At 47.3% G+C, this 20,133-nt stretch overlaps 1 protein-coding gene across 1 annotated transcript in view; it reads left to right on the plus strand.

Moving 5' to 3' along the window:
* The window catches only part of LOC113969712 (collagen alpha-1(XXVII) chain-like), a 144,810-nt gene extending 127,768 nt beyond the window's left edge, over positions 1-17,042 (plus strand). The window contains exons 42-61 of the mRNA XM_027687805.1: positions 3,146-3,202; positions 3,361-3,414; positions 3,985-4,038; positions 5,448-5,501; positions 7,026-7,079; positions 7,155-7,262; positions 7,618-7,725; positions 9,184-9,291; positions 10,952-11,005; positions 11,622-11,684; positions 12,071-12,124; positions 12,830-12,865; positions 13,285-13,302; positions 13,700-13,735; positions 14,069-14,095; positions 14,338-14,403; positions 14,787-14,955; positions 15,125-15,234; positions 15,934-16,152; positions 16,699-17,042. Coding sequence (XP_027543606.1) covers positions 3,146-3,202; positions 3,361-3,414; positions 3,985-4,038; positions 5,448-5,501; positions 7,026-7,079; positions 7,155-7,262; positions 7,618-7,725; positions 9,184-9,291; positions 10,952-11,005; positions 11,622-11,684; positions 12,071-12,124; positions 12,830-12,865; positions 13,285-13,302; positions 13,700-13,735; positions 14,069-14,095; positions 14,338-14,403; positions 14,787-14,955; positions 15,125-15,234; positions 15,934-16,152; positions 16,699-16,845 — 1,596 coding nt within the window. The 3' untranslated portion in view covers positions 16,846-17,042. The remainder of the gene's footprint in view (positions 1-3,145; positions 3,203-3,360; positions 3,415-3,984; positions 4,039-5,447; positions 5,502-7,025; positions 7,080-7,154; positions 7,263-7,617; positions 7,726-9,183; positions 9,292-10,951; positions 11,006-11,621; positions 11,685-12,070; positions 12,125-12,829; positions 12,866-13,284; positions 13,303-13,699; positions 13,736-14,068; positions 14,096-14,337; positions 14,404-14,786; positions 14,956-15,124; positions 15,235-15,933; positions 16,153-16,698) is intronic.
* Positions 17,043-20,133: the final 3,091 nt, after the last annotated feature.

Consider the following 20,133-nt stretch of genomic DNA (forward strand, 5'->3'; position numbering starts at 1 on the left):
TTTATTTGAAAACTTTTAAAGTTGCCATCGTGAAAGCTCCCATAATTTCAGTTGGAAATGATCCCCAAATTATTAATCTGAAGCACTCAATGAAGCACTCAAGATATTCTTCTGCAAATGGACACTAAGAGCACTCCCTGAGTGGATCTGGTGCCAACAGAGCACAGCAGTGTTATGATAAATGAATTCTACATGCAAGTGTCCAAGTTGAAGCCTGACGAGGGCACTAAAACATCTAATGCATCCTGCTGAGAGCAGTCGGCTCTGTTAATGGCCCCTGACTGCTGGATCTCACTCATGTCTCCCTGGAAGGCCAACAGGTCTGCTGACACCTTGCTGGGCAGCAGAAGGAGATGCTGAGTGAGGAGAGCACAACATCGTGTGCTGAGGCTCCAGCACTGCTTCCTGCACCATTCAGGTGTTCCACAAAACTCTTGCATCTAAGTTTTCTTATCCATCCTCCCTCATCTCCCATGAGTTGCCTGGATCCTAGCCTAGGGACAGACAGATTCCTTCCCTCAAGGCATCTGTAACCTCTCCCACACGTGTGAACATGGAAGCCTAAATGTGAGAAATTAAGAGAAAATGGAAATGGGACCACAAGTGCTCTGTGAGCTTTAAGCAACTTGGTAAAAGGAGCTGTGCTGAAGGAGGATATGTAACCATGGGGAAGGTCTTCCCTTCTCCAGAGAAGAAAGCAGCTTGGTGAGAGGCATTACTGTGGAATCCAGCTCCCCTGGCCATACCAGGCAGCTACTCCACCACATTTAATACATTTGCAGCTCCTCAAAGAGGCCTTGCTCAGAGCAGACGCCTGCACTTGGCAGCTGCTTAAAGCAGTCCAGATGGGATCCTTTTAAAAATTACAAACTGGTGTATCTCACTTTGGGACAGGAGCCAACAACAACAAGCCTTCCCTTCTTCTCCATGCATTTTCCATTTGTATCCCAACATGTTTACTTTGCTGCCCTTTACTCTAACTTTTTTTCACTGCAACTTTCCGAAGAATTAGCACAGACCTTTCATCTCCCTCTTGAGCAGCTGAAGCATCAGGAAGCTCTGGAGGAGCTCGGTTTTGCAGTCCTAGAGCTGACCAGGCTGCAGGATTTTCTCAGGCAGAAGACAAGGACAAGGTGGGGATTAGCCTCAAGGGGGCACAGAGCCACAACTCAGCTTTGGGGAGAAAGTCTATGAGTCTTGATGCTCTTCAAGGGTCCCCAGAATTATGAGCTTTCTTTGAGTTCATCACGCTCATCTCAGCTTCCAAATGGCAAAGGTGTTCACATCCTGTTTGGGAAGAATGAATCAGTGCCAAGATTTCTGCATAGTAACACACACACACTAGGATTTTTTTTTTTTCCCAAGAGTTGGGAAATAGAGACTTTGTTTCCCTTCTAGCCAACATTCCTTTGATAGTGGCTAGAAAGCAAACCAGTTGCCAGGTATTCTGCTTCTGACTTCAGGCAGCAAGTTCAGTAGCACTGGAAACCATCAGCAGAGCCTGTGAGGCTTTACTTTCCATCCTCTCCTCCTTGCCACCCAAATTTCTCCATCCACATTGCTCAGTACTGTATTTTCAAGCTCTCCCAACACAGTTTCTCTCTACATATTCCTACTACCGTAGCTCCCCAAAACCCCAGATAAGGAGGTTGGAGTTCCCCACCCAGCACACAATCTCTTAGGGACATAACCAGTGGGTCTCTATGAACTCCTGGCAAAGTTCATCCAACAGGTCACAGCAGTGGAGAGAGAAAATGCCACTGTCATCAAGCACATAATGGAGGGAGATGCACTGAGCTCTACTCTACCTGTTGAGGTGCAAACTGTAAGAGATTTTTCCAAATCTTGAGCCTCATTCAACCAAGCTGTGAATGGCAATACAGGTGCTCAGCCCATGAGAAGTCAGTGTGTGTCAGTGTGTCTCTCCCAGTGGTGGCACAGCCCTGATTCCAAGCTGTGACCCAGTTCCCACAGAAAAGAAGCTCTTGTCTCCGCCAGTATTGTCTTCTCCCAGAGGCAGGATCATCAAGACATTTCCCAAGCATCCTTACTACCAGCAGCTGCAGCTCAAACAGGAAAATAACCCAGGGAGAACATCAAAAAGAATGGTAAATACACCAGAGAGGGTTGGTGCAACCACTGAGAATTACAGAAGTCTGTGGAAAACTTGGCACTTCAATGTCTGGAGATTTGGACGTTCAAGGCTCTATGAGCACCCCAAGCACACCAAATACAGCAGCTTCTGTGACAGAACCCCCAGACCCTCTCTGTCCAGTAGCTGCAGCATCAATGAGTTCTGAGGCATGTTCATCCTGAGGAGCCAAAGGGCCAGAGACTCTTATGCAGAGCAGTCAAAAACTGGAGGAGCCGGAATGCAATGGTCTTCCATGGGGAGCAAAGAAACAGCCATCTCTGAGCTGGACTCCAGAGAAAACAGGACATCGTGACCCTGAGTGACTTATACACAGAATTTGAAAGGATAATGTCTCTGTTAAGTCTTAAGGGATCTCTCTGTGGATGTTTTAGAGAGACCTCAGCTATAAATAATCCGGGTGATTTTATCTCCCAGCCAAACCATGAGCTCTGAGCTTGTGCTGTGGAGCATCCCATCAAGGAGAGGAGTGTGGAAGGGGCCAACCCTCTCACCTGGCTGATTGTAAGACGATCCCACAGCAGTGGCAGACAACCAGGGAGCCCATCCAGACCACCCATGTTCCCATGATAGCCCAGGCAGCACTCAACAAGGGTAGGGAAATGCTTGATTAAAGAGTTTGGTTGGGCTGTCAGCGACAAAATTCAGAGGCAGGGAGCTATTTCCCATGTTGTCATAATTACATCCTTCTTGCTTAGTTTTAGGAATTGTTAAAAATAACCCTTTGCACCTGGTTCCTTAGGGGGGGAGGGTTAGACCAGGCAGAAACAACCACCAGAAACCAGGAAAGCAATGAGAGGACTCAGTGTATTCCAGGCTGTGAAACAAACAACCAAAAAAATTGTTTAGTCTTTCTTTGGATGAAAAGTGAGTAAATTCAACAGAGGCTTTGACTTAACGAGCCCATGATACGGCAGGACTGGATCGGGTCTGTACAGAAACATCTGCTGTAAAATCTGCTGTCTGTATTAATATTAACATTTTTATTCACAGGGAGAACAAGGTGATGACGGGAAGGTAGAAGGCCCACAGGGACCACCTGGAGACAGAGTAAGATGTTGAATCCCTTCTCTAAACAATCCTGGCCTGATTTCTGTGGGTGGATTATTTGGGTTGCTTCCTTGCTTGTAGAACATGCACAAGCCATTGAGATACTGCAGGTGATGGGTTGTTTACATCCACCTTAAGTCTTTGTCGTGCTGTTGTAGGGCCCTGTTGGTGACAGAGGCGATCGAGGGGAGCCTGGAGACACTGGTTATCCTGTGAGTCTTATTCCAAATGCATGATTCAGGCATGTTTATCTTGGGGAAGTGCTTCCAGCCCACACCAGCCCACAGAACTGCCCAGCAGCCACAATTCATAACTCGCTGTTGTCCCTGGTCATCTGTGATTTAGACAAGGAGTAAATCAGTTGTCTTTACCTAAAGCAGTAAAAATTTTGCTGAAGGCAAATGTAGGCCCTGCAGGTCACCCTGCCATGCACCTGCCTGAGAACAGGAGGCTGAAAGAATGAGCAGGACCACCTCAGCAAAGGTCTCTGTGATTGCTGAGGAGATCCCTTGGGGAAGGTGTGCACAAGAGAGGTCATGTCAGTGCTGGACAAAACTCAAGGCTGATATGCCCATGGCTGTAGATTCTTCCATGGGAACATCTCTGTTAACTTGGAGGTTTGGAAGCTTCCAAAATCTTACTGGGATTTCTCTCAAAAGCAAGACCAGGGTTATGAATTATTTCCCCGTGTTCCTCTTTGTGGAACGTTTCCATTTTCCTTTCTCATTGCCACAAAATTACCCAAGAACAAAGACGTGTTTCCTCTCTGTTTTTTATTTAAGGGTCAAGAAGGGCTTGATGGAGAAAGAGGAAAACCTGGACAGCAAGGCTTACCTGTAAGAGATGCTGCTTTATTGTAAGCTCCCCAATGCCCCATGTTTGTGGGAAACAGATGCACAAAGGAAGGCAGGTGGGAAGGGCTGCAGTGAGGAGTGTGTGGTGAGCTGTGAAAGGCAAACGTGGGCATTTCCACAAGCCAAGCCAATGGAACGGGCATTCTGAGCCACATTTGAGACTAATGGTGAAACAGGGAGTGCTCCCAGTAGTGCCTGTCTCCAAAACTGTCTTTTCTGAATGGTCCATGAGGATCACTAGGAATCTCAGGAGATGGGTGGTGGGAGATGACAATGGCAGTGGAAGAGTCTGCTTGGAAATGATCCATTTGACATGCTGTTGGTCCAGTGTGAGGAGAGACCATATTATAGTGCCTGCATGGTGTTTCCTCTCAGACCACTGAAAGACTTCATGAAAGACTAAATTAAATCCAAATTTAAGGGAAGGACTCTTTATTCCCTTGCTATATACGGTAGCATCTGATTTTTATATGTGACTATTGCAACTGTGAGTGCAGCAGCACATTGAATGTAGTTTGTATTGGAAAATAAAGTTGAATCAATTCCCACTTTTTATAAGGCCACTGGGAGGAACGGATTCTATTTTGGGGTGAAGTCTTAGTGCTTTGTCATATGGCCTAGGAATGAGTAGAGCTGCTACATTCCCCAGTGGATGTAGTTTATCTGGGGAGTGATATCCCCTCAGATGTCAGTGATTCAGATGGCAGCAGGAGATTTGGATTGTCCTTGGTAAAGACCCATTAGAAATACGTGGCTCAAAAACAGGCTGAAGAAGGAGAACTCTGCACTGAGTCCTTCCTTACCATTTATATCTTCGATGTTAGTGCAGAAATTGCCACTGACACAAATACACAAGACAACCCAAACCTGGACAGCCAGGAGAAAAGATGGAGGTGGGTGTGATGAGGAAGAGACCAGTAAGAGAGTAGTTAAATACTCTCTCTGCTTTGCTCCTCCATAGGCAGCTCTCTAACACCTGATATCCAGGTGAAACCAAGGAAGGGCTGCAGCAGAACCACACTAACGATGTAGTCACTGTGTAAACTACTCATTCTGCACATAGTTTCTGCACACAAGCTGCTTCCTGCCCACTTCTCAGCACTGTTCTCCAGCCACCATCTGGAATTTGGTGAATGATTCCCGCAAATACAAGTACCACCCAAGTGAGGGGTAGACTTGCTTCTTCTCCAATTGACACCCTGTTAAATGCTCTCTGGAGACAGTTCCTTTCTCCTTTTTCCCCAGGGGCCTGTCTGAGCACAGGCTGTTCCCCTGAATTGTTTCCATACAGTCAGTGTTGTTAGGGCACAAAAAATGCTGTTCTTTGTACTTCGTGCAAGATAGTGCCAGAAGAGAATTTTAAGCAGATTTTTCTTGCTTATGTTTTGTAGGGGGATCCTGGATCACCAGGCAAGCCAGGAGCAAAGGGATCCAAAGGTGATGTGGTAGGTTTCAGCAGGGTGGATTTATAGTGTCTCAAGTTTAAAGAAAATGTCTAATTAAGAGGACTCTCATGTGTGATTTTTCCCATGGTCTGTGCCTTGAAAGGCTGTGGAGAACCTTGTGGGAGGGCTGTAAACATGTGTTTGGGTGTCCAAGCCCAATGGTTTGTTGGCTTTGCAGAGCTGGAGAGGACCAAGACAATTACAGCCCCAGCATGATGGGTGACTCCTGGGCAGGTCTTTGGTCCCTGCCATGGGCTGTGTCTCTTTCCCATGCCCCAGTTCGTGGTGCTTCCAGCCACAGCTGGCTCGTCTGTCCCAAAGGAGGTCTGAGCCAGGCAAGAGTCTCTCTTTTTTACTTGAACCATAAACTTTTCTGGCATGAAACCTTCCGGGTTTGGAGTCCATTATCCATGCACTTATGTTTCTTGGAAGAGCCCCTTCAACTTCTTGTCCTTATTGAGCTAGAAAACACAACACACATGGGTCCTTCGGGGTTCATTGGGCACCTCATACCTGCTCCTACCTCCACATCTGGCTGTAATGAAGGCTTGCTAATTGTTCTCGCAGATTAGGGACTTTATTTGCTGAAACATAAATATGTGAACTCAATACTCAGCAAATTCCTGCTCTCTCTTGGCAGATGTCAGGATTTTTAACCTGACCCTGTTGGGGTAATGCCAGAAGATAGTTTCAGGTCTTTTTGGCAAAAAGCATACCAGGTGATAAGATGAATAAACTCTGCCCATCGATGGACAATCTGGAACTGCCTTTGGGCCTAATGAATAGCAAGGAAAGCACCCCCAGGAATATTTCTTTCAGGACCAGGCCTGCCTGGTCCTCTGCAGATGGAGAAACAATGCACAGAAAATGAGTTCTTCGATTTAAAAGTGCTTTAGTACATGACCTCACTGAGGGAGCCCCGGTGAAGGTGGTGAGGCTGAGTTTTCCATTCATACTGCAGAAATTAATCCTTTTTATGGCTAATAAACCTCAGGAGTATTTCTTTTATGCCTTTGTCCACAAAACAGCATTGCAAATTTCAGAACCCATTTTCATTTCCATTAACTTTCCAAAGCAGAGGAGGCTACCTCTCAGAGAGAAGCTCCCCTTGAATGCCCCCAGAAGACTCTCCAGGTCCTGGGTTCTGCACCACACTGTCAATGAACCGATGGAGGACGCAGGTTTTAAGCATCTTGTTCTAATGTTTGCCAGTGTACTCAGTCCTCCCTTGAGTTCATCCTGCTTTATTTGTCCTCATCTGCTCTGTATTAGGAAAAATGTAGGTCCTTGCCTCCTAGCTATTCATTCCTGCCCTAGAACTCTCAGGACATACGAAGAATCACTTGTAATAAAACTAAATAGCAGTTCATTCCCCAGCGCTGGAGCAACTGACTTTATAAATCTCCTTTTTTTTATAAAACTCTTTCCAGTCATTATCCAAAAGCACACCCTGAAGTCAGGCTCAAAAGTGGAGTTGTGCTAGAACTGCTGCAATCTTAGATGCCTTTCTGTTTTTGCTTGCAGGGTCAAAAAGGAAAGCAAGGAGCACGGGGCAGTGCAGGGAGCAGAGGCTCACCGGTAGGTGAAAATTCAACTTTCTGCCCCAGGAGATGCTGTCTGGGAGCTTCATCTCTAACATCTCTGTAATTTCAGGGCATCCTTGGGCTACCAGGTCCTCGAGGAGTGGTGGGAAGGCAGGGTCAAGAGGGAGCCCCTGGAGTGGACGGAGTGCCTGGGAAGGATGGTGTGCCCGGGATCCTGGTGAGTTTCAATTACAACCTTTTGGCATCAATAACAAATGCAGCTTAGGAGCTGGAAAACTAAAAGGGAGCACAGGAGAAATTGCGTTACCCAGCTATGGATATTCCTGTTTACACGTACCCAGGGTGGATCCTCCTCACACCTCATGTGCACACAGAGGCAGCAGCTGCCTTTGCATGGCCAGGTCTGTAAATGAAGTGGGGTTTGTAGTCTGACAGACACGTGCATGCACAGAAATCTGTCCACATCTGCAAACCCGCCCCTGCCCAGATGGATGGTGCCTGCTGAGGGCAGAAGCTGTGCAGAGGGGGAAAGAACATCTTGTTTCATAACCTCTTCTGGGTTTCTTTTCTAGGGAGAGCAGGGGGATGATGGGGAAGAAGGTGTGACCGGGATGTCAGGCAAGAGAGGGAACCCAGGTGTGCCAGGCCTCCCCGGGGCACAGGGACCACCAGGATTCAAGGTGAGTTTCTGACTCCCTAAAATATTGCTGTGAGTAATCCAGTCTGTAGCCTGATGTCTCTAGAGGTGGGAATCTCCAAGGTCTAATATAGTCTCAGTTCCTGCTGCCATCTTTCACTTAGCTAGAGGCTCTGTAGGCCTGTCTCTTTATCCATCCATCCATCCATCCATCCACCCACTTTCATGGTGGTCACAGCAGCTGAATGTCCCAGAAACCTTTCCTCCCTTGTCACCGAGCTCAGGAACCTACAGACACACATACCCACACTACAAACACTTCCATCTTTTTTCATTAGAATCCTGGCTAGAAAAAAAATGGAGATTTTGCAGAGGAACTGCTAGAGCCCACCTGTAGAATGTCCAGGATGGACAATTCCGTGGAAAATTTGAGTTTCCTCTAGCTGCTCTACAAGGCCTGAACTGCTGAAGGGAAATTTGTGCTGCTTGAGTTTTAGCATATATTTACTGGGTAAATATATAATATATAATTAATATATAATGACTGGAAGCAGTATGGACTTGGACATCACGCTGGGTGGAAGCAGGGACAAGCTGCTTCAGTGACCTCGGGGTTTATTCCTGGTCCTTGCCCTGATCCAGACTGGCCACAGGACCTAAATTAGACCCACAGCAATTCGGCCTTTTGTAGAGAGACTCTGTAAATAGGAAGACTCCAGCTGGGTTTGGAGAGGCTCTGGGATCTGATTTAAATTAGGGCTCCACAGCACATCGCCCTTAAACTGTCACTTGCTGCCCTCCAGCTGCCTCGGGCAGAACAACAGGCTGTGACCAGAGGTGGCTGACAGACCCTCGTGTCCTTGTCACAGACTCATATCCTGCCTCCAGGGAAATTCATTGCCCCTTTTTCAGCTGTTCAGCCATCCCAGGCTCTCACCTGCTGCACCTCTTGTTGCTCCTGGCACTTGGCAAGGGGAAGAGGAGGAGAGCGAAGTGTGGTGTTGGGTCACAGAAGCCCCTCTCTGGATTGAAGTTGTGGAATCAGTGCAGGGGAGAATGTTGGCTTTTCAGCCTCTGGATTGAAGTCCTCCAGCTGAAGTCTTGGCATGTCTTCAGCATTTTCCATGGATTAATCATCAATTACCAGCCTGCTGGGGGGAAGAGATTATGGCAAACTGTAGGGCAGGACAAAGAATGTACAAAGTGCAAAGAGAAGACAACTCATCCCCATTCTCTCCTCAGCCCACGCAGGCAGGACAGCTCTGCTGAAGCTCCTGCTCTGTGGGGAGCCCAGGAGGGGACATGGCCAGGCCCACCTTGGTCTCACCCTGTGCATCCTGAACAACCCACCTTAGCAGACCAGGGGCATCCCCTGATGCAACCACATTTCTTATCCCACTGAACCATCTCTTCCAGCTTTCCATCTATGGCTATTTCTGCTGACTGTTGTTATATTTAGCTCCTGCCCCTTGGAATAACAGGAAAATCTGTTTATTTTTAGGGTGAAAGAGGATTGCCTGGACAGACTGGCCAAACAGGGAAGAGAGGATCACCGGGAGGAACGGGCCTTCCAGGGAACCCTGGCGACCCGGGACCCAAAGGACAGCCGGTTAGTGGGGATGGAGCTGATCACACCTGACTCCAGGCTGTCTCCTGCAGGAGAGGGTGCGGATCCACAGGCTGGGACAGCAGGGTGAACCCTGGGAGGGTCTTTAGGGGACCCCATATCCAGCTTGTGCATGGTTATAGGAGAGAGATTAGGACTAGTATAAAACAAGGTGAACCCCAACTACCTCAACTAAAATACTTTGTTTGTATATTTTACATAACACCCTGTGATGGCAGTATTCAAGCTGAAAGATAATAACCAACACCACCATAACAAGGCCATTTTGTCTCAGATGTCCACAAGTGACATGTTCATTTGCCCTGTATTGCCACTGCTGCTTCGCTGCAGGGACAGTGACCAGGTCCCCTTGGCTGAGATGACTCCATAGCATTTAAACCCTCCTAATTTCTTTTGCTTTTGCCTGAAATCCCTCTAAAAAGAGGGCTTGGTTGATTCTCCTAATGCAGGGAAGACCTTAGTCCTCCGTTAGTAGCAGTTTTGCTTTCCAGGATCCATAAATGGGCAGTTAAATCAATTTGTATCCTTGGAAAGTTTCTTACGCTCCACCGAGTCCAACCAAGCCCTTCCTTGCCAAGCAGTTTCTCACTGTTGTGGCAGGAAAAACTTCCTAACAGTGAGATTTCTAAACTGACTCTGGAACAGCTTTGTAACAGAGGTGGTGGAAACCCCATTGCTTGGGTCATTTACAGCTGGGCTGAACAAGTCATTGTAAAACACCCTGTAAAGCACAATCCATCACGGGTCACACAGTCCTGCCGAGAGGCCAAACAAGCTTTTTCCATCTCTGATGTTCCTGAGACTGGAGATGAATCATCTGGTGAAGGTTTCTGACCCCCTTTTTTTTTTTTAACATTGAATCATTTTGCATTTTGACATCTGAGAAGCTCGGAAATATCAAAGGACAAACATCTCAAATGTGGTGAAAGGAGGGTGTTTACATAAGGACATGCTACCCAGGGTGGGTTTTTTATTCTCAGAGTGCAAGCTATGTGCTGATTCAAGCTTGATGGCCTTCCAAATATTTTATTATTATTTTTCTTACAAAATTGAGCAAAAATCCCTGCAGAGTTAAATAGGAAAAGAATTAGGGGACATGCATGGTTTTCCCGGGTTTGAGTGGGAGGTTATATTGCAGGAACGCACACTTTTTTAACAACTTGAATGAGCATAGTTTGAAATTATCCTTTAAAAGGTCAGTTCAGTTGGTATTGGAAATAAAAGAAGAGCTTGCTTTAAAGGGCTTTGAGGCTATTTTTTTTCAGCATGAACTTCCAAGATCAATCTCAGAGCAGATGCTCTCCATCCTGCTTCTACTGATTGTGGGCCAAACCAGAGAAGCATCTGCTAGAAATAGTGCATGTATTCCTCCTGTCTGGGGGCAAAAAGGTTTAGTCTGTGAGATCTAAGAGATCTACAGGTCTATGAGATCTTCTGGAGTTGCTTCTAGATTGCTGTTTGTGTAGTTCCTCCTCCAGATTTCTTTCATACTTCCTCCTCCTCACTCCTGCTTAGACTGAAGGATAGTCATGGATTTCTCTTTGAAGCAGCTCAACTCTTGGTGTGTCTCTGAGTGACCAGCCATCACTGTGAACTTACTGTTGTGCTTTGTCCTTGTGTTTGTCTTGGCTGTTACTTGCAGGGAGACTTCGGAGAGGCAGGATTTCCAGGGATTGCAGGCTTGTTTGGGCCAAAGGTAAGAGGCTGCTTGTGATCAGCTGGTTTTCTGGTCCTTCTTTACTGGGGACAGACAACACAATACTTGTTGCAAAGACTTTAGTATCTGCTCTGCAGAAACTGTGGAAATTGAATCATGATCCCAGCTTTCTTCAGTTTATGCATCTTTATTTGTTAAATGAGTGTGTGTTAATATATATATATTTGTTAAATGAGTGTGTGTAAATATATGCAGGAATTTATTCCTGTTAAAATGGGCAGCTGTTAGAGGGGGAAAGGGCTGTCCTAGAGACTCCATGGCTGTTTTTCCCTTCTGAACATCTCTCAGACCTTTGTATTTCCAGCATCTGTCATCAGCCTGCACCCGAAACACCGATGTGCATCCTGAACACTGAGGGCCTTGATTTGAAGTTGAGACCCATTTTATCATTATATAATTTTCCTGGCAAAGAGGGAACTGTCTTTTTTCGGTAGAAAGTAAAGGCCTTGCAAAACAAAAATGGGAAAAGAATTTTTAAAAACTTGGACCTTCCTATTCCCATATAGGAAGCACCACCTTATCCTTGCAGCAGAGCTGTAAGCAAGGGCATCAACACAAGGTCTGGTTATTTAGTGGATCTCATTTTTGCTTGCAGGGCCCCCCAGGAGACCTTGGGTTCAAAGGTATTCAGGGACCACGTGGGCCACCGGGTCTCATGGTGAGTGGTTTTCCAGTTTATTGGTTTGGGAGGATTTTCTTCCTTCCTCCACCCCTGTTTCTGAGGCTCCAGGGTGCTGTGAGGAGCACAGTGAGCAGCACAGTGACCACATCTACACGGGACTTGGGCAGTCATGGTGCACAGACCACTCCAGCTACACTGAAACCTTTCTATTTCTGGAATTTCTGAGGTTTAACATGGGTTGTGGCAACTGTACTGCGAGGGCTTGTCTCTTTGGACTTGCACTTTGAAACAGCTTTTTATTCCAGCTACAGCAAATACCACCATCGTGTAGCAAAGAGGCTCAGTGTCTTCACTGAGTCTGCCCTGCTAAAAGTGACCATCAGTTCCCATGTGATGATTCACACATATCTTTTATTTTCTAGGGAAAAGAAGGAATTATTGGTCCACTTGGCATTCAGGGTCCCACGGGAAGCCCAGTAAGTGTCTGTGCTTTTTTCTGCCTGTATTTTTCAGAGGAGCACAGTGCGTGAGATCCAAGATGTTTGAGGCCAGCATAAGTAAATCCCATTAAATGAAGAAAACAAAAGGGGTTTTAAGATCAGCAGCTTCAGAAAAGTGCAGGCTTAGTCTCTGGCTGCATAGATGGTTGCAAGAAGATTATTAGCTTAAAAGCGAGGAGCAACTCAGCCTAAGGTTTTCTGTAGATTGGCTCAGACTAGGAGGCAAAAATGTTATTGCAGATTTCAAAAGCAAACTGCCAGATTTCCCAAAGAACTTGGCCTGAGGGGTCAAAAGAACACAAACCAAACTGATAAGTGTAGTAAACTGGCAAACATTTGATTCTAGGAAGTGTTGAACATCCCTGCCTGCCCCAAAATGCCAAAAGCACTGAACACAGACTAAAAGTCAGGTCAGTGCTTCATAAAAACATGAACATGACACTACTCAGAGTTCAGTCCAGAGTCTGCTACTGGCAGAGGGGAAAACCAACAAGATGAACTTGGGCATTGCCCAAACATCCAGTAATGGTGCTTTTGTGCCTGGGGATGGAGGGGCCAGTATAACAACCTGAGCTGATGTGTCAGAGATGCACTTGGATCCTTGCAAGGAGCTTCTGGGGAGCAACACTCAGCAGTGCAGCTTGTGAACAGTCACTGACAGACACCCCGTGTGCTTTACAGGGGCCCAAGGGAGACAAAGGCAGCCGTGGGGAAATGGTAAGTGTTGGTCCCACCCCTGGATGTCCCTAAGAGGGTCCCTCCCTTTGAGCAACCAAGAGTCACACCAGGCTCTGCTGCACCCACCCGGGCTCAGGCTCAGGGTGGTGGCATCAGGCTCCCACGAGGGAGCCTCTGGTTCTTCCTGCTCACATTTCCTACCTCCATGGGCACAGCAGAGGACACTGTGATGACAGGGACCTCCACCCCAGAGTGAGCATTCACTGGTGCCAGGTCCATCACCATCCTCTGCAATAACCTCTCTGCTGTTGGCAGATCCCCTGTCCCTCCAGTGCAGCACCCAGCCCTTGCACAGGCACCTTGGGAACAGCACATGGGTGCACAGGGAGATTTGGGATTAGTAATGAGCATCTTCTGACAGCTTCTGCCTTTTTTTCTTCTTTTTTATTTTTCTGCAGGGTCTGCAAGGTCCAAGGGTAAGTATTCAATATCACTTTTTCTGACTGATGCCTTGCATTTAAATAAAACAGTTGCTTTTACAGTTTAGCAAATGTAAAGCTGCAGGGTGGGTTACTGTGCACACAGGGAATGTGACAAGTACCTGGGGATAAGGAATTAATGGCAGTTGAGGAGCTGGAAGGGCTGGGAGCAAGGGATGCAGTAGGAATGGGCCAGAAGGCGGCAGATGCACCCGCAGCTGGGATGTGGACAAAATGGGGCCAACTCCTGTCTCTTGAAGGGTTTGAGGGAGAAGCTGCTGGGAGGTGTCAGATATCCAAAGGATTTCAGCTGGGAACAGATTCCTGCTGATGACAACAGGAATGGAAATACAAACTGGAGATATTTCACTAACTGATGCCACTCTGTCTTTAGGGTCCTCCAGGCCCACGAGGACATCCTGGCCCTCCGGTATGTATGTGTGGAAAGAGTTCAAAGACAGTATTGAAACAAGCTAAAATTATTGCCATGATATTCTCCAGAGGGACTGTTCACTCACTGGAAATTATAGCTTAGCCCCATTCCTCGTATGCAAAACTCTGTGTGTGAATGGACTAGTGTTCCCTGTGCTTTACTCCAAACCATCTCCAAGTGTTTTATAGAGACAGCATTGTTGCCCCTCTCACTCCTCTGCATTGAGGGGCTCCAGGGAAACGAGGATTTCAAAAGGCCATGACTGAATATCTGTGCAATGGTGACTGCCCAGCTTTCTGGCTGATGCCCCTTTTTCCCTTTGATTTCCAGGGACCGCCAGGAATTGCAGCCTCGTTTGTAAGTTGCCATTTTCTGTATGTTTGTTAATGATGACAATAAGTCCTGTAGAGCCCAGGTGCTGCTGGGACATCCTCCAAGAGCTGCTGGGACCCTGAAGGCACACACTCAGGTGCAGCAGAAATTGCTGTGTTGGCAGGGCAATGCTTGAGTTGCAGTCTTAGATTGAGAAGCAACTGTTTGCATCAGGGCATGTTCAGCTTCTGGCAATCTCAGTTATCATCTTTTTTGCCCTCCACTAGCAACAAGATGGCTTTGGGACAGCTTTCCAGACACTCATCGACTCGAACACCGCACTCAAGACAGAGGTAAGAGTGAATTTTTAAACTCCCTGGTCTTTGCTGGAGCTGGAGGCTAGGAATGGTCACAACAGTGTTATCTGTGTGTTCAGGGTTTATACACACAAAGCTCTGATTTATTAATGTTCTTGTGGAATAGTTGGAGTTTATGTATGCAGAGATCCAGTTTAAAGGATATGGTTCTGTTGCGTCACTCATTTGTGAAGTTTCAGACTTGTGACTTTGCCATCATGACTTTGCCAGCGCTTCAATGATGTCCTACTTGGGACAGCAGGATCCCAGCCAGCACAGCCTCTCTTTGACCCACTGATTTCCCCACAAATGATGCAGAAACCCTTGTGCTTACAGCACCTGGTGTCCCCAAGGCACCCCTTTTCTCCTTTTCTCTCCAGGGTTACCAACATCCAGACCTTCTCATGCTGGACCATGGAGGGGAGATCTTTAAGACTCTACACTACCTCAGCAACCTCATTCAGAGCATCAAAAGACCCCTGGGAACCAAGGAAAACCCTGCACGAATCTGCCGGGACCTCATGAACTGTGAACAGAAGATGAACGATGGTAGGGAGCCCTGAGTGTGCAAAGGCTGCATCCTCCACAGGGCTGTTTCATATGGCCCAAACCGGTCTCCTTCCCTGGGACCAGTCACAGAGTAACCAAAACTCCCCTTCTCTCATTCACAGAAAAGGTTAAGTGTCCTTGTTAATCCCCAAACCCTCCATTTCTTCAGGTACCTACTGGATTGACCCAAATCTTGGCTGTTCCTCAGACACCATCCAGGTCACCTGCAACTTCACCAACGGTGGGCAGACGTGTCTCAGCCCCATCACTGTCTCCAAGGTAGGCACAGCTCAACCCCAGAGTGGCACTTCCCATCCTGCTGTTGCCGAATATTTACACAGGGGTGTGTTGTCCTGGGACACCGGACGGTGACCACAATGACACAGCACACAGGTTTCTCCTCAAGGCAGAGTTAGTGCAGCTGTAACACTGAGAACTGCTCTCTTGTGTTAAAAAAATACACCCAAGATGCTTATTGACTCTTGTCAAGACAGAACTATAAGTTCCAGCGATGTTTAATGAACCCATAACCTTAACAAGACCACTAATTTTGCAAACACGCTGCTCCCAAATCCTTTGTTGAATTAATTTATGTTCAGGTCACTCTTGCATTTTGCTTTTTGCCACCTGAAAAAGTGAGGTCAGCTTAAACATACAAGTTTCCAGTGAAGTTAGTGCTACAGGGTTTTCTTGAGGAAGCACCTGCACCAAAAATACAAATATCAATATCTAGGTTCATTTGCAGATGAACTGGCACCTGCTGCTTTGCAGAAGTGTGTATTGAAGTCAAACTTTACATTGTTTTCCTTCTACTTAAGGACCTTCCAGTTTTGTTCTGCAAACTAAAGGACCAGCTGTGTCCCCACAAAAACTTTCCAAACTGATTTGGCATCTGGCCCTCACGCCCATACTCGTGCCAGATCCAGCTCCCCCCAGCCCCTCTGCAGGGCACCCCTGACCTCTCTGTCACCTTCACAGCTGGATTTTGACATCGGTAGAGTCCAGATGAACTTCCTGCGCCTGCTGAGCTCCGAGGTGGTGCAGCACATCACCATCCACTGCCTGAACACCTCCGTCTGGCGGGAAGGCTCCTCCGAGAAACCCTCGGACAAAGCCGTGCGCTTCAAGGCCTGGAACGGGCAGATGTTTGAGGCAGGGGGGCAGCTCAGGCCAGAAGTGGCAGCTGATGATTGCAAGGTATGTTGCTCCTAAAGAGGGAAGAGGTGGAGAGAAATGCCAGGCTGAGCCCACTCAGGGCTCACAACAAGGCTCAAGTTACACCTGTGCTGCTCATTCTACAGAGAAAGGGGAGAAGGGTCAGGTTTACCTGTTCACCACTAATTTTCCAGTCCAGGATGCAGTAGCAGCTCCTGTGAAGTAGATGGCCTTCAGACAGAAAGCAAAAAACTAAATTCCAAAGTTACATGTGAGATGCAGCAGCAGTTAAATGGCAGAAGGGGAATGGCCACCCGTGGGTGGTGGACGTGGCTCTTGCCTGATGCCATGCAGAGCTGAGAGCCACAGGGCTGCATTTGGGCTCACTGAATTAGGAGTTTGTGTTGGTGGTACCACCCAAATTGTATTTTCATCAGCCTGGTAAAGGATTCCCCAAAATGCTCTCTAAACCCCACCCCAGACCTGCTCAGCCAGAAGAACAGTCCCTTGTCTTGTGAAACACATTCCTGTCCAGCAGGATTCACCCCCAGCTCATCAGCTTTTTCTCTGTCCCCTCTCCCTGCACAGATCAAGGATGGACGCTGGCATCGGACTCTCTTTTCGTTTCGGACACAGGACCCTCAGCAGCTGCCAATTGTCAACATCTACAACCTCCCCCCATCCGAGCCAGGAAAGCAATATCACCTCGAGGTCGGCCCCGTCTGCTTCCTTTGAACCAAGCTATGGAAACCGGGCTCCGAGGCTCCGACCCCACGGTTGGCCTGTCCTCACACAGGCTCTCCCACCTCTCTGCAGCAAGGGCAGCTGGGCTGTATCTTTTGGGTCAACTCTTGCTCTAAGCCTTTGGCTCAAGGTCTCAAAGAACCCGTGATCTGCTGAACTCAGCCGGTTGTTGAAAGGAGGAAGAACAAGGACGTAGGGGAAGCGGGCGTCAGTCGGGACGTGACCAGTGAAAAGGGATCAGGGGACTGGATGTTGCGGTTCCACACACAAAGCTTTTCCCATGACCAAAGAAAACATTGAGAGAAACCTCAAGCGACTTGGAGCGTGTGGGTTTTTTTGTTGTTTCTCCCCCGCCACCACCACCCGTTTTGTCTGGTTCCTGAGTTACCAAATGTTCTTTCCATTGAGAAAAATGATTAAAAAAAAAAATAGAGCTTCCCTCTCAGAGCTTGTCGCCTTCTGGACGGCCACGTGCTGCATCAGGGCTCCCAGGTGGAGCTGCAAGTTGAATCTGGGCTGCTCTGTGTACAGGAAGCATTTTGATGTGCAATATTAGAAGAAACAAAATATATATATTATATTATTTAAAGCAAAAAGAAAAAGGAAAAAAAAAAGCTAAGTTCCTCCTCCTTCCATGAGTTTGATCAACATCCCCTCTCACATGTGGTGTTGGGGTAGGGGGAGAGTCCTGAAGCCAAGAGTGGGGAATGGAAGGAGGAGAGGGGAAGAGATTGGTGCTAAAATAGAGAGAGGGAATGGGCTCGTCTGATTTGTTTCTACCTCTCACTGTGAAATCTCTGGTGCTCTTAAAAAAGTGTGTTATTTTATATATATGACTTTAAACTATTTAAGGTTGTGAAGGTGCTACAGTGTCTTGCCACAGACCCAAGAACAAAAAGCCCCATAGGATCACCTCTCTCTGGGAAGAGAGGAGCTTACAGTCCACAGCTAAATCAGAGAAACAAATCACCTTAAAAGGGATCCTTTAGCAGCCGTGGATGTCAATCACATGTGACAACTCCCACTGCATCCAAAATCACCTACAGGATATTTTACAAGAAAATTTGCCTTTTTTTTTTTTTTTTTTGTTCATCAGCACTTCACTGCTTTGGGAGGGGAGTGAGGGACACAGCTCATCTGGAAGTGTTGAGCCTCAGAGAGCTATTTTTGAGTCAGTTATCGTGTAACTCATTGGGCTGTAGCTGCACTGGCCCTGTGTCCATGCCAGCTGCGACTCCCTGGGCTAAGCTCATATTTAAACCCAGCTCTGCAACCCTTCCCTCGGCCCCTCTGTCAAGACTGACATGATGGTACCTTGTTTCAGAACCCAGCCAAGCTTGGAGGGGTTTTGTTTTGTTAAGTTTTGTAGAAATTTAGTCTCTATATGTAAATTTGGAGGATTTTTTTTTTTAAAGAGGATAATTATGGTAATCTTTAATTCTATATAAGGAATAATATTGATGTAATCAGAGCTGTACTGTATCAGAAACTCTTCAGTGCCTGTTTGGAGTTTTCATGTCTCATATGGACTATGGAATTTATTTTTTTTTGAGAAAAAAAAAATTATCTGTGAGTCTCTCTTCGTGTATTCTTTTTTTTTTTTTTTAACTACTGCCTGCTGGTTGGTTTCCAACAACCATCGGAAAAGGTTAACAGGATCTGTCCCAAATACCTCGCCCTCCACGCAGCCCCCTGCCAGAAATACCTCACCCCCAGGCCAAAATCACCATCACCCATCACTCGCTGCCTCCCTGCACACCCCTCACACTGCAGGTCTCTCCATCTCTCATCCCTTGCCATTGGTTTTATGTGTTTTTCCTGAGGCTGCAGTTACCATTTGTTCTCATTAAAGCTTTTTTTTCCTTTTCTTTTTCCTTTTTTTTTTTTTGGACTTTAAATAAATATTTAAAACTGAGGCAATGAAACTGGACTGGAAAATGGTTTGGTTTTTTTTTTGCTTCTTCGTAGGAAACCAAGTGGGCAAGAGGTGCAGAAATAACCCCCATCTCCCAGGGGTGACAATATTGGTGTGACAGCCCAGGTTCCCCCAAACCCACACCCCAAACCCTTCCATGACCTGCCCAACCCTCAGCACGATGCTAAATGCACAACAAGGTTGGGATCCTGATGGTTCCCCACTGCTGTGCATCACCCCATCACCCCCTGCCTCATCCATGTCCCCATCCTGACACAGTGCCCAGAGCAAGAGGGAAAGAAAAAAAAAGGGGGGAGGGGGAGAAAAAAAGGGGGGAAAACTGGAAGGGACAAGGAGGAGAGGGAAAAAGGGAAACAGACTGTAAGGGAAAAAACTGTAAAGGAAACAAACAAAAGATAAGGGAAACAAACTGTAAGGGAAATTGTAAGGCAGGGGAGAAAGGGAAAGAAAAAGGAAAAGGGGAAAGAAAAGGCAACATGAAGGGGCAAAAAGAGGGAGGAAAAGAGGGTGGAGGAGGGAAAAAAACCAGTTATGCTGCACCACAGACGCTGCCTTGGCTGGTCCCGGTTGCGACAGGAGCAGCAGGAAGGGGCTGAGCCGTGTTTGCTCACCTGCTGCTCCACCCCTTCCCAGCAGTGCTGGGACGCCCCAGGGCAGGATGAGGTGCTGGGTGATGGCACCAGGTCAGCTTTGGCACTAAAACCCACCTGGGTTGGGGCTGCCCCTCACAAGAGCTGCCGGTCCTGAACCGCGCTGCGGTCAGGGCTAAAGCAAACACATCTAATAAATCATTCACCACACTTAAATACAAAGCCAACGTTAGAGGAGCTCTAGGGCACTGTTAAATGAGGAGATTCTGCATTTGAAGACCTTGTAATTTATGTAGTTTGTTAAAAGCCTGAGCCCACTGCACTGATGGGTCTCCTGCCTCGTACCCAAGGCCCCGTTTCCCACCAAATCCCCCCCAGTATCTGCCCCCCCAAGAGCACATGTGAACCCCTGTGCCAGCCCCGTGCCCTGGCAGGGAGCAAGGCCAGTGTGAACTGAAGCCTGGGGGTGAACAACCACCACCCATCCACCCCTCCGGAGGTTTATTTGCCCTCCGGAGGGAAGGCACATCCAGGTCCCCTCAGTGCCCTCAAGGCCTCCAAACACACCTGGAGCTGCCAAGTGCTCCACACACACAAAACTAGTTGCAGTTTCTGAGGAAAAAAAAGCCTGCATTGGTGAAGCCTTATGTTGGTGGGGTTTTCTCATCTTTTTCTGTTGGAGAAATCCAAGATTTTGCAAGTTGAATTTCCTCCACCTGCTATTGCTTCATGCCTGAGCAAACAGCCCAGCAG

The sequence above is a fragment of the Neopelma chrysocephalum genome, unplaced genomic scaffold (genome assembly GCF_003984885.1).
Source record: "Neopelma chrysocephalum unplaced genomic scaffold, ASM398488v2 Primary Assembly neopelma1_74, whole genome shotgun sequence".
NCBI lineage: Eukaryota > Metazoa > Chordata > Aves > Passeriformes > Pipridae > Neopelma > Neopelma chrysocephalum.